At 44.2% G+C, this 13,883-nt stretch overlaps 1 protein-coding gene across 2 annotated transcripts in view; it reads left to right on the forward strand.

Annotated features, from left to right (window-relative positions):
* The window catches only part of FH (fumarate hydratase), a 43,896-nt gene that overhangs the window by 15,050 nt on the left and 14,963 nt on the right, over positions 1-13,883 (forward strand). Inside the window, exons 3-6 of one of the 2 annotated variants that reach the window (XM_065398037.1) lie at positions 487-597; positions 1,807-1,983; positions 4,930-5,112; positions 6,465-6,630. In XM_065398037.1, coding sequence (XP_065254109.1) covers positions 487-597; positions 1,807-1,983; positions 4,930-5,112; positions 6,465-6,630 — 637 coding nt within the window. The remainder of the gene's footprint in view (positions 1-486; positions 598-1,806; positions 1,984-4,929; positions 5,113-6,464; positions 6,631-13,883) is intronic. The other variant, XM_065398038.1, reaches the window with a different exon arrangement.

Raw genomic sequence — 13,883 nt, forward strand, 5'->3', positions numbered from 1 at the left:
AGTTATCTGTATTAAAGAGTTTAGTCACTAAATAAAATGAAGTTCTTGTCCTCTGTGTAGGTTGCCTCATTTTCTCTGCAACTGGACAAATTGAAACAATATAGTGCTAGGGTACCCACAGTTTTCCAGGTATATACTTGCATATACTTTGAAGTGAAACCTGTAATAAGACCCATCTCCAAGAAGGCAACTGACTTTCTGATCTGTAGGTGTGAGTGTCACTTCAAGACACACTATATACCAAAACAGACTTTTAGTACAAAGGAAAAAGACTTGCGAAGTACTTCTTTACAATTTTTTTCTGCACTGCTTGGTCACACATTATTTCAATGGATGTGTTAGCCATACAGCATACGTTGTCCTGTGGACTACCTGATTGCCTCCTTGCTAGATTTAGCTTTATAAGGCGTTATACAAACCTTGTGACTTCCTGTATTTTCTATACATAAAACATTCACATCTTTAAACATATTTTTGAAATTTCAGGTTCAAGTTATAAGAGCTTTTGGCATCTTGAAACGAGCAGCTGCTGAAGTAAATCAGGATTATGGTCTTGATCCGAAGATTGCTAATGCCATTATAAAGGCAGCAGATGAGGTAGGAGGAAAGCGTTCAAAACATCAGGACTATACATCAAATTATTTCAGTGTAAAATAGCTTTCCATAGGAACAGATGATTCTGAAAAAATGCATGGATTCCAAAGCCAGAAGGGACCACTGAGATAATCTAGCTTGACCTCCTGAATAACACAGGCCTCAGACATTCCCCAAAATAATTCCAATAATTCCCCCAAACTATCCAGTCTTGATTTTCAAATTGCCAGTGATGGAGAATCCACTATGACCCTTGGTAAATTGTTCCAATGGATATTTACCCTCACAGTTAAAAATGTACACCTTATTTCCAGTCTGAATTTGTCTAGCTTCAACTTCTAGCCATTGGATAATGTTTTACCTTTGTGTGCTAGTCTGAAGAGCCCATTATCAAATATTTGTTCTGCGTGTAGGCACTTATAGACTGTAATCATCCTTAACCTTCTCTTTGTTAAGATAAATAGATTAAGCTCCTTTAAAGCCTGTTTTCTAATCCTTTAATCATTCTTGTGGATCTGCTTTGAACCCTCTCCAATTTATCAACGTCTTTTGCTTCCTGAATTGATACGGTAAAGCATCAGTACTGGCAAATGGTTTTCTTTACAGGATTTGTGAAGCCACCTGTCTGACAGAAAGGAGAAGCTTTAGTTAGCAAGTGACAGCTGATACCATGCTACTGATGTTGGGTCTATTGTTCATAGTATGCCTGATTCTTTCCCTATATAGGGCCATATCAGTAGGCCTTGAGGTTTCAGTGGAAGCAAGCAGCACAGGATCACTTGCATTGGATCTGGATGACTGCTTTTCTGACTTGAAGCCAGTCTAGAGAACTAGAAACTGACTTCCAAATGCCTCCTATCCAAATTATGTGCTCAACCTGGAATGGGCGAGCCCATGTAGGGGGACTGCACACCCATGGATCTTGATCTCTCTAGAAACAACTGCATATCAGTATTTTGGAGATGATGGTCCTGAACATGCTAAGCACCACCTGTGACCCCAGGGGTGTGTTCAGTTCAAATGGGCAGTCAGGCCCCCAAGAGTGAATCAATCCTGTGATAATCTTCTCACTAATTTCTGAATTGGGTAGTAGCTGATCAGATTTTCCTTTAGTGGGGGATGCCCTGTTTGCTGCTAATCTTAACAAGCATCTGGGGAAGGAAGCTCTGATTGTATAGTTACAGAAATTAACACATTCTTATTTTTCTATAGGTATCTGAAGGTAAATTAAATGATCACTTTCCTTTGGTGGTGTGGCAAACTGGATCTGGAACACAGACCAACATGAATGTAAACGAAGTCATAAGCAATAGAGCCATTGAAATAATGGGAGGTAAACTTGGAAGCAAGGATCCAGTGCATCCTAATGATCATGTTAATAAAAGCCAGGTTATTATACATATTTTCAAATATTTTTGGGGGGTTGTTTTGCAAAAAGTAAACCTTTCAAGTTGTGGTTCTTACTATAAAAATCCAAAAATTCTTCTGAGGTACTGTTTATTTTTATTTTTGTGGATTTGATACACAAATGGCTTGTTCGGGTCTGAAATTTTAGACCTATTCTTTAAAGCTTTTATTGAATTAAGTGGTGAATTAGCTGGATGTTAAATTACTGCTTGTTTATACTTACAAAAACAGAATCCCTGCTCTGTACGTTTTGTTTTTTCCTTGTATCCACTTTACCACCATATTCTGCACTACTGCACAATGTAGAATTTGCTCAGGATTAATGTTCTGCGCAGAATTTATTTTTTTCCTGCAGAATTGGTGCTGCAGAGCTGCTGGCCGCCACTAGACCCAGCAGATCCCGGCTCCCCAGCTCATAATGCACCAGTGCGGGAGGCGCAGGTGGGCTGCGGTTCCCAGGTTTGCTGGTCCCGCTCGGTCACATGGTGTAGCTGGGCCCCCTCCCTGTGTGGCAGCTGCCAAAGCCCACGAGTTGCACCCTGTGGGGAGAGCCAGGAGCAACAGCTGGGAGTTGCAGGGGGGGAGGGGGGCCTGCTGCTTTCTGGGAGGGGAGACTGAGGGTAAGGGGGAGGCCTGCTGCGGGGAGGGTGTGACTTGAGCTGTTCCAGGAACAGTTGAACCTTTATATCATCCCCCCAACTAACAGCAGGTACAGGTCGTCTCTGCCCAGTGGGACAGTAACTAAGCTGTATGGAGCAGAGCCCGCAGCTGGCCTCTGGAGAGGAGAGGGGTGCGGGTGTCTGGCCCCGCGGCTGGGCTCTGGAGGGGTGGAGAGTGTGGATGTCTGGGCCGGGTGGTCCCGTGCAGCCCCCTCCAGCACTCCCCAAATACCCCCCCCCCAGTACACACATCCCTCCAGCACCCTCCAACTATACCTCCCACCCAGCTCCCTTCCCACCCCCTCCCATCCCAACCACCAGTGTCCCCTGTTCGGGAACTTGAAATATGGTAATCCTACAGGGGCAGGGCAAAAAAAAAAAAAGAGAATCGACTAAAAGAACAGAGGGGCAGTTTTTTCCCCCAAGATGTGCCTAGCTGGCATGTGTGACACCCCCAGACTGAGGTGCCTGACAAAAGCATGACAGAGAAACAGAAACTGGGTTGTTGCAGAGGTTTCTTTAACTCTCTACTTTTGGGGGAATCTTTTTTGTTGTCCATATTGTTAGACATATTTGCTGATAGGTGTTTTGAAATTAATTACCAAAATAATTGAAACTGGTGTATTTTGTAGTCTTTTGACAAAATATGCAGAATTTTTCAGAATTTTAAAATATTGTGCTGCTTTTTTTTTTATTTTTTGGCGTAGAATTGCCCTAGGAGTAATATTCAAAGTTTCTGTGTCATACCTGATTTCAAGCAAGGATAAACTCTGTTGGGCAAATGTTAGTTTGACTTGTCTACACTTAGGGACCAACAGCAGTGCGGTTACCTAGATTGCTAGCCACCAATGGCTCAGTCAGGGCTAATCCTAAGTATAGACAATCTGAAGTGATCTTCTGTTTGGCAGTCCCAGTAGAGAAGGACTGGAAGGGAATGGAAAAATAAACTATTCATATTCCTTAGGTCTAGGGTTGAGCTGTTGTACGTGTTGCATCTTTTCTGTTGATTATAGATATAGGGCTTGAACTTCCAGGGTTGTCAAATTTTGTGAGCTTTCACATGCAGCTATGCTTGAATAATGATTACTAGCAGTCAAGTTGCTAGCTATTTTGCAGTTGCAGATGAAATAAACTCTTAAGTCTATAGGTCAGTAATTTGATGTCACTCATGCTTTGTCTCAGCACATTAGGTTAAATTCCTTGGCCATCAAAAAGTTGTCCCTTTTTCAGTTGCTGTGGTGGGTGTAGCTAAGCTAGCTCCTTTGAGAGTTAAATATAATAGTGTAATGGATTGACAAAAATGATCAAAGTGTTGCTGTCTTATGGATTTTGTTTGTTTGTTTATAATATTTCTTCTCCCTGTAAGTTCTTACATTGGGGTTTGACAGCTGCTGCAGTAGAAGAGTCTAACTGTAGACTTATAGCAGTCAACTGTATGTAGATATTATGGAGCTCCATTACATGGTACTTTCTCTCCATTCTTATACTTTGGAGCAATGAAATAATTTAACAGTGTTGACATTTGACGTATAGTAGTTGACATCTGTGTTAGAAGCAGTGAAAGGAATGGGTCAGTTCATACCTCAGAGCTATTTTAGGCCACCTGCACACTGAAGCTGCTTTGGTTACACTTTGTTTCCCATTTTGAAGGTTTTCTTGACAATGGTTGCAGCTAGAGACTCCTTTTAAATTAAAGCTGATATTCAGGAGAACAACTGAGTGGTGTGTCTGTTGCCTCTTTCCCCAATGAGCTAGTTCTGCAGGTACACCCCATGCTTTGGGAAACACTGTGTTGTCATAATAATACAGATGGGTTTTTTTAAAAGTCACTGATATAATTTTTAATCAGTTCATTGCACTTTTTACATCTTTTCTTCTATACTAGTTTAAACTACTACAGTAATTCTTTCCATTTCTCAATTAACTTTTATTTGTGAACCATATTTAATAGCCACTTAATACATTTTGCACTTCTTCCTTTTTTTAAGAAGGAACTTCTTGGATGGTCTTGTGGTTAAGGCACAGGACTGAGATTTGGGAGGTCTGGGTTCTTTCTTGCCACAGGCTGACTTTTTTTTACCTTAGACACATCACTTAATTTCTGTGTGCCCCAGTTCCTCATGTGTAAATGAGGTTACTACTTTCTGACCTCACAGAGGTTTTGAAGGTAAATCCACTAAAGTGTAAACCTACTATATGAACCACTCAGGTACTATAATGAACATTAAAGAGAAGCCTGTAAATAATAAGACTTGAACTTCCTTCACAGAGCTCAAATGATACGTTCCCAACAGCAATGCATATTGCTGCTGCACAAGAGGTTAATGAAGTGTTGTTACCTGGACTACAGAAGCTACAAGATGCACTTGAAGCAAAATCCAAAGAATTTTCCCAAATCATAAAAATAGGGCGCACTCATACACAGGATGCTGTTCCACTTACTCTTGGGCAGGTATAAAACACTAAGCAATATAACCTTGTACAAAAATGTTATCCACTTGTTTGGAGCATTGTTGTAAATTAATGGAGGTAATTGTTAATTTTCATCATGGCACAAATTTGCACAGCAATTGAAGACAAAGTATTGAAGGTCAACAGAATCTTGGTTCACAATATTTTATTATAGGTTCATATTTACTGAAAATTTAATGCACAACATTTCTTGGGTGTTTTGCATGCAGAGCTTCAAGAATTTTCTTTGACCGGTGTGTGTTCTTTTAACCTGTGGATTTAAAGGAAAAAAATCACTTTGAGTAGACTATATCAAGACTGCACAAGTAAACGTAAAATATATTTAAAATGATGAAAGTAGACTGACATTTTAGTATTACATATGCTTCTCTTTCTTTTCAGCCAGATGACCAACATTATTGAAGGAGTTTGGTGGCTGGATAACTCATTAATGCAAATGTAACACTATCTGCAAATATTCAAACTGAAAACAATAGTACAAATCTTTTTCTAATATTTATGTGGTAATAATAATAATATGTTCAGACAAGTGATTTTTTTTCTGTTGATGGTATCCCTTTATGGGAACAATGTCAAGCTAAAAATTGTGTTAGCAGTTATTTCTATTGCAGTGGGATCCAAAAGGTCCAGTCAGATTTAGGCCTTATTCTATAAATTCGTAGAAAGACTGTTCCTACCCTGTACACTTTCAAAGGCTGAGACTTTGTCTACACACAAAGGTTGTTAGTTTAAATGTGTTTTCGAACCAGTTTAGTTAAAGCTCTGCAAACCTCTGTATGGATGCTCCTTACTGGTTCAAGAATGGCTTATATTGATCTAGCTTAATTTGGTAAAGAATTGATTGATTATAAATTGAGATCTAAACTAGGTTTAAATCTATATGACTGTCCTCACAGGTTTTGCCCTGGCTGAAATAATTTTTTAAACCATTTTCAGTTAAACTGATTCAACTTTGTGTGGCAACAAGTCCTAAAACTCCCTGATCTTGCAGTCCATACCTGTGTGGAATATGCTGACTCATTGCACTCTCTGAGTTGATTGCAAGATCAGGGCCCACGATAAGCAACCTCAAAAAGGTGAAAGGAGAAGGAAAGAGACGATCTATATACAGATATATGCTGGTTGGATCTCCACATTTAGGTGCAGAACTATTTCCAGTACATGAGCAGTCTGTTAACCTACTCTGTTTCATAGTTAAATTGGATAGAGACTATTGCTTAGAAGTTATTTTTAAATAAAAGTGTTACGTGATGTTAAATTACAAAATACCAATTCTGGTCACTAATTCTTGGTTTTCTCTCTTCTTTTTTTTTCTTTTCCCCCCTTTCAAAGGAATTCAGTGCTTATGTGCAACAAATTAAATATGGCGTGGCTAGGATTAAATCAGCCATGCCAAGAGTCTATGAACTGGCAGCTGGTGGCACTGCAGTTGGTACAGGATTAAATACCAGGATTGGTTTTGCTGAGAAGGTTGCTGCTAAAGTGTCTTCACTGACAGGTAAGGATGACCTAAAAGAAGAGATTCTTCTTCAAGTGATTGCATATGTGCATTCCATTCTTGGTGTCTGTGCACCCAGCATATGGCTGTCAAAAACTTTTTCCCTCAGCAGTACCCATTGGATGGCTCGAGTTCCCCCTTTTGCCGTGTGCCACTGCATGCAGGTGTAGAGGGCAGAGCCACCACAGCCCCCCTCATTTTCTTCTTACTGCCCAGAATGGTCATTGGAACCCTGTTCAAGACCAGAATAGTTTCTCTCTCTCTCTCTCTCTCTCTCTCTCTCTCACACTACTATACACAAAAGCTGAGAGAGAGAATGTCATATAGTTAATAAATTTTAGTGGTTTAAAAAAAATTCAGACTGACTGTTTTTCCCCATTTGAGGATTTTTTTTCTGCATATGGTACCCAGGTAACCAGGATTCAAGCCATGTGCTTCTTGCTTAAGGCCTATGCTAGTGAGCGAGCCTCACAATAGCTGCCTGAGGTGCTTGGGTGAAGCACACGTTAAAGGGCAGTGCCACATTTGCAAGGAGTCCTAGCCTAGAATGAAGAAGGATGGGGAGGCTAAGCTGAAATTCCTGCCGATGGAGGCAGCACTCAGGCTACTGTCAGACCTGTCCCGATTTGACTCTGTTGTGAGTGCTGCAGCTTTGGTGAGAAGCATACTTCCAACTTTAGTTGTATCCTGGCACCAATCTCCCTCACTCATACTGAGGAACAAATATGAGACTTCCAAAGAAGCCCTGGTCGGGGCAAGGTCTTCACCTTCTAAGTCTGCTATGGTGGGCAAGAAGGTATTGAGTAGAGCGCACCTAAAACCTCCTCCAAATCAGTGCCTAGGTTGATGCAGTTGGCTCTGGTGCCACAGAGAGCACTATAAAGCCTGGTACCAGAAGTGGCACTGTCATCATCTTCCACACCTCAGGAGACTGTCTCAGTGCTGAATACCCTGGAGGCATTTGCGGCGGCAAAGAATCTGCTCTGCTTCTGAGTGCCGGTGTCACCATCATCCCAGAAGTGGGATCCCTCAGCACTGTTGTCCTATCTGGAACCAGTAGTTCAACCTTTGGTACTGCAGCTGCCTGCTTCCCGCACAGGTGGCCCTTTGGTACCTCCAAGGGGAAAGCCACAATGATGACAATGCTCCACCCATCACCAGGTTCTTGGCACCAGTCTCTGGCACCCACTGGATCAGCTCCTCCGTGATCAAAGGGAAAGGAAGTCTTTGTCACTGGATTTGGAGGTGAGATTGTATGTCTCACAAGCCAGAAGCAGGACTTCCAGTCTCCTCACAGATCCTCTCTTCCTACTGAAGGGTCGCAGCAGTAAGCTGGAACTGCCATGTGAATGTGGCCAGGTCAGTGGCCATCTTGAAACCCTTAGGGGTTTTTCCCACCTTCCAGATCTTTCCCTCACCATGCATATTCAGTCCCCCTCATCTAGAAGGACCGAGTCTGCACACCAGAGGGCTCTGTCTAGAGTCCAGTACTGGACCAAGTACCGAGCATCAAGAAGTCATCACAGAGCCAGAGCAACCGCCTATAGAAGAGATTCTACCACCTCCAGTCTAGGCTTCTATTGTTCTCTCCAGACAAAGCTTTTCTGTCGGGCAACTTCTCGTCCTCCTGATGATTTTAAAGTTTATCAGGAGCTGTTGAAGAGCATGGCTGCAGACTTGGGTGTACAGGCCGAGGAGGTCAGGGAGAGTCGTCACATTGCCTGGTTGGCATTTTATCATCTGTTGGTCCCTCCAGGGTGGCTCTGCCAATTAATGAGGCAATGCTAAAGCCTATAAAGGCTCTATGGGAGACTCCATCTTCATTGCATCCCACCTCAAAAAGGGCAGAAAGAAAATATTATATACCCTCCACAGGTTTTGAATACCTTTATACTCACTCACTACTGGGCTCATTAGTTGTGACAGCAGCTAATGAGAGAGAGCAACAAGGGCACCAGTCTACCATCCCCAAATCAAAAAATGCTAGAAGGCTGGACTTACTTGGCAGAAAGATTTATATGACAGGTTTTACGGCTGTGTATTGGTAACCAACAGGCTCTGCTGGGGTGGTATGATTTTAATTTATGAGTTTCCATGGAGAAGTTCAGAGAGCTGCTTCTGGAGAATGCCAGGCAGGAATTCTCTTCAATAGTCAATGAGGGCAGACTAGTTGCGAGAACATCACTATGGGCAGGGCCAAATGCAACAGACTTAACAGCTAGAACCATGACTTCCATGCTCACCATGGACATCATCCTAATTGCAGCCTTCTGGTCTTCCCTATGAAGTCCAAGGTACAATTCAGGACTTGCCATTTGAGGGTCCCTCTCAGTTCTCAGACCAGATGGACAGCAAGTTCCTTGAACTTAAGGACCCTAGTGCCACCCTAAAGTCCTTGGGCTTGTACACAGCTGCCCCAGCAGATGCATCGGTATTCTGATCCACCTCCTCAACGGGAGTTGTCCAAAAAGAGGTCCAGGGGTTATAGGCATATGCATCCCCCTTCTGCTGTTTCGGCTCCAGCTCCAGGCTCTTCAAGACACCCAGGAAGTACAAAACATTCATTTTAATGGGCTGGTCAAGGTTGCCATGCTAGTCTCCATCTCTCCAGTCCCAGACTCCCTCACCTTCACAAACCATCTGTTGCACTTCCACAGTGCTTGATCCCAAATTACTTTGGACTAGTGGGTCTTGAACTCTGTGGAGGGTAGGATATATGCTCCAGTTTGCTTCTATTCCTCCCCCTCCCTCTTCTGAGACCATTCTCATGAGGAGCCCCTCATTCATCTCTCTTCAGTTGGAAGCCATAGAGTGGGTTCCACATGGTCTCCTTTGATATCCCTGGTACCACCGTCCCTGGGCTCAGGCTACCTCTCTCCAGTCCCAACTGATTGTGCCCCACTGATGTTGGACATTTCAGATTCTTTCTCTTCAGATTCAGAGGTGGATTCATCTGTATCCCATTCAAGACAGAGGGCATACTCTCCATCACAGACTTGGGGACTGCAGGTCATGCAACAGTCACAGCACTGGCCACCTCCTTCTAAGGAGCAATGGCCCATCAAGGCTGGGTCACAGGCCCATATCAGTGGCCATTCCGGACACCACAGGACATCCTTCTAGGACCTCACCCAACTGTCTCATTCTTTGTCTTCGAGACTGCTCGGGGGGATTGGCACTGAGAGCATCATTCTCCAGTAACCAGTACCAAGCAGACAGAAGTCACTCCCCACCACAAGTCATGGAGCAGCCACCACCTCAGAATCCTGTGACATCCTCTTCCTCGTGGCCAGACAAGGCTGTTGAGGTGGCAAGCTATTCACCAGCCCCAGAGGACCACTGGGCTCATCAAGATCTATTGAAAAGGGTGGCCTCTGTTCTTGACGTTCAAGCAGAGGAGGTGCGTGAAAGTTTTCACTAGTGTCATTATGGTATCGGCCAAAGTGACTGCCGATTACTGAAGCCATTATGGAGTTGGTCAAGGCACTGTGGCAGACACCATCTTCCTTATCTCCTACAGCAAAGCAATTTGAAAGGAGATAATCCATCCCCTCAAAGGGTTATAAGAATTTCTGTTCTCACCCTCAGCCAGGTTCTTTGGTGGTGGGCGGTGGCTGCTAATAAATGGGAAAAACCAGGACATCAAGCATCAATGCTGAAAGGCAAAGATTTGAAGAGAATAGACTTGTTTGGACGCAAACTTTATTCTATAGGGAATCTAGAGCTCAGGACTGCAAACCAACAGGCACTCCTGAGCCACTGTGACTTCACTCTCTGAGAAAACAATATAAAATGTTTAAAGACAAGCTACCAGAGGACTGTAGGCAGGACTTTGCAGTAGTGGTAGCTGAAAGCAAGCTGGTTGGAAGAACTCTCCAGGACAGTTTTCGGATAAGACAAGTGATAGTGTTGGCCGCTCGAGGGGACATCAAAGGTCCGTCGCCCGGTGTGCTTGGCACCAATAAAGACACCGAGGGGAGAAAGCAAGCCAAGTTTATTTCAGAGCTCTGAAATGGCACTAGGAGACCAGCATGTCTCAAATCCAGTGCAACAAATACAAATAACTTTTACCTTTTATACCCCAAACTGTTTGCATACATCTCTTTGTCTGGCTGTTCCTCCTTACCCCTCCCTTCCAGACAACTGTTACAATAAGTTTGTGAGAAAACTTTCCCAGTCTCTGCGACCTTGAATTAGACATCTGCAAACTAACTACCCCTCGGTTCCCTCCTCCTTATCTATATTATTTCTGCTAGTGTGAGTGAAACTGCAGCCATCTGCTAGAAACGCTGACCAATACATTTCTGCTTCAGCCTGCTACAGAGCATGTGAAGCAGTAAACACAGAAGTAGGTGAGAGTTCACAAGATGGAGTTTGGGGGTTCAGATAGACCCAGAGCAAGAGAGTTTCATCGACACTTTGGTCTTCCGCTCTCCCGAGTTACTTGGTAGCTATGCCTAGTGGACCCCAACAATCCCTCCTTTGAGAACACTCAGCAAACCTTTGTCAGAGTTTTCTCACACTCTAAAGACAAAATGCGATTAAGCTCCATACAATCAGGATTATCAATAAGAGGGTATAAGGGAACCTCTGGGGAGGGGGAGGTACAAATCTTACATATGAGCACTTTACAGCAAATGAGCAAAAGAACAAGAACAAAACATATCACCACACCTGTGAGCAAGATGCGAACAATGCTTCCCCCTATATCCCCTAGTTCCCCTAAACCAGGTATCCAACCCCAAAGGGGATCCAAAATAGTGGGTTCCCCTTCCTGGGCCTTCCACTGGTTAAAGGCCCGTTCTGCTGACAAGATGTGCTTGTTAATGTCCTGTGAAAACTCTGGGACATAGGTACAACACTCTTCTCCAATAAGGGCACAGACCCCGCCTCGTGAGGCTAACACATAATCTAGGGCCTGTCGGTTCTGCAAAGCCAGCAGTCGAAGCTGGTACAGCTCAGAACTTATGCTTTTCTCTATGGCTAGGGTATCATTGGCAAACTGGGTGAGAAATTTAGACAGTCTTCTGTAAAGTTGGGCTAGTCGTCCCACCCCATAGGAAGGGAGGGCTATCATCCCAAACCTGTCTCCTTCACTGATGGGTTCTAAGGTAGCTCTCAAGGACCGATAGTACCTGGGACGACCTGAGGGAGCCTTGGGTAGAATGCGGAGGGGAGGAGCAAGATAGCCTTTGTAACAGCTACCATGCCAACCATTAGGAAGCCATTTGTAGGCACTAGTACCACAAACCCAAAAGGCTTCACCATAACTAGCCTTTCCATTGTTACCTTGTGAGTCCTGTAGGGAGGCTTGTGGGGAAAGGGTAAAGAATGCAGCTCCGGTTTGCCAACCGGTGGCATTCAGTAAAGGAATAGTGAGACTTATACCAGGACCAATATAAAATCTACACTTACTGATGCCCGCAAACCAGGTATGTTTACTCGTACTGGCTTGCTGATAACATATGAGACCAGTGGGTGGAGAACGTAAACGAATAGGCTGGGGCTTACGAGTGGCTTTATAATGGGAAATCCAAGAGCCATTGTGTAGGCCATAAGGAGCTTCCACAGTACAGTTAGATCGCAAACCTAAATTGTCAGAGGTGCTGCTGCTGATAATCATCCACCTTTGACAAAAGTCTGACCAATTTTGAGGTACTGCTCTCCAGGGCAATCCCGCTGAATGATGGGGAGTCTGGGCACATATCCAACAGTTGGAAAGATTGAACTCACGGGCAAAGGCAATTTTCAGGGCCTCGTATGTATTGGTAGCCATATCTGCAGGGATGGCTCCCCATCCTGCATGCGATGTGGGTGAAACAGTAGGTAACAGAAGAATTGCCTCTGTGATAAAAAGAAATGCTGTGAGAGACCCTAAACCTAAACTCCTATTGTAATTACCACAACCCAAATACCCAAAAGACAAGAAGAATTATTGACACTAAACAAGTCAAAAAATAACAAGACCAAATACATAGGCCAGGTCAGCCTTCTGTGAGAAAATAAAACCAATGCTCAGGGTTTTCGCGGAGAATGCTGTGACTGTTCAGAAAGATCACAACGCATTCCCAGCGACCCTTACTGTTTTTTGAATAGCAGCTTAAGTCCCAAATCGTCGTTAGCAGTCTTCTCCACAGGCTGGACAGTCCACTGTTTAGGAGCGGGCACTGCTTTCAGTCGGGAGTGATGAATCCAGTTCTTGTGTCCTTCGACCTTTGCCGCTGTATGGGTGACAAGCAGGACGGTGTGAGGTCCCTTCCACTTCTCTTGGAGAGGCTCGTCCTTCCAGGTCCGCACGAGAACGGAGTCACCAGGCTGCAGGGAGTGGACCGGAGTATCCAGCAAAAGAGGCTGTGAATCTTTGGTGTATCTGTGAAGAGAAGAAAGAACAGCAGACAGAGAGCACATGTACTGAGACAAGAAACCATACCCCACTTCCCATTCCCCTGCCAGAACTGGGGTACCATTCATAGGCCATGCTCTTCCAAACATAATCTCGAAGGGACTAAGCCCTATCCTACCCTTAGGGAGAGCACGAATGCGAAGTAACACAAGGGGCAAGGCATCAGGCCACTTAAGAGAGGCCTCCTGACAGACCTTTGAGAGGTGTCTCTTGAGCGTCTGATTTGTGCGTTCCACTACTCCACTGGCTTGTGGTCGCCAGGGTGTGTGGAGTTTCCAGGGGATTTGCAGAGCACTTGATATCTTTTGAACAATTTGAGATGTGAAGTGTGTTCCATTATCAGATTCCATCCATTGGGGGAGGCCGAAGCGAGGAATGATCTCCTTGACAAACTTAAGAACCACTGTTTTGGCAGTGTTGTTGTGACATGGGAAGGCTTCAGGCCATCCGCTGAATCGATCCACTAAGACAAGAAGGTACCTGTACCCTTGAGTCCTGGGAAACTCAGTAAAGTCTATTTGCCACACCAATCCTGGGCCTGGGGTAGGTTTCAGGGTGGCTGGTGGCACTGCTACTCCTGGTCGTGGGTTATTCTTTTGGCAGATTAAACATTCAGCTTGTACCTGTGATGCTAGGGGTTTAAGTCCAGAGGTTAGAAAATATTTATTCATGAGCTGGGTAAGAGCCTCTCTGCCTGCGTGTGTGGTTTGATGCAGTTTCTGCAACACCGGTCGAATCAGGCCCTTGGGCAGGAGGATTTTTCCCTCTGTGGAATAAAACCATCCCTCTTTTTCCTGGAGACTGAGACTGTCAGCCAGGTTTCTGTCCTCTTGGGAGTACTGAGGGGCTG

The sequence above is a fragment of the Emys orbicularis genome, chromosome 2, assembly GCF_028017835.1.
Source record: "Emys orbicularis isolate rEmyOrb1 chromosome 2, rEmyOrb1.hap1, whole genome shotgun sequence".
Taxonomy (NCBI): Eukaryota; Metazoa; Chordata; order Testudines; family Emydidae; genus Emys; species Emys orbicularis.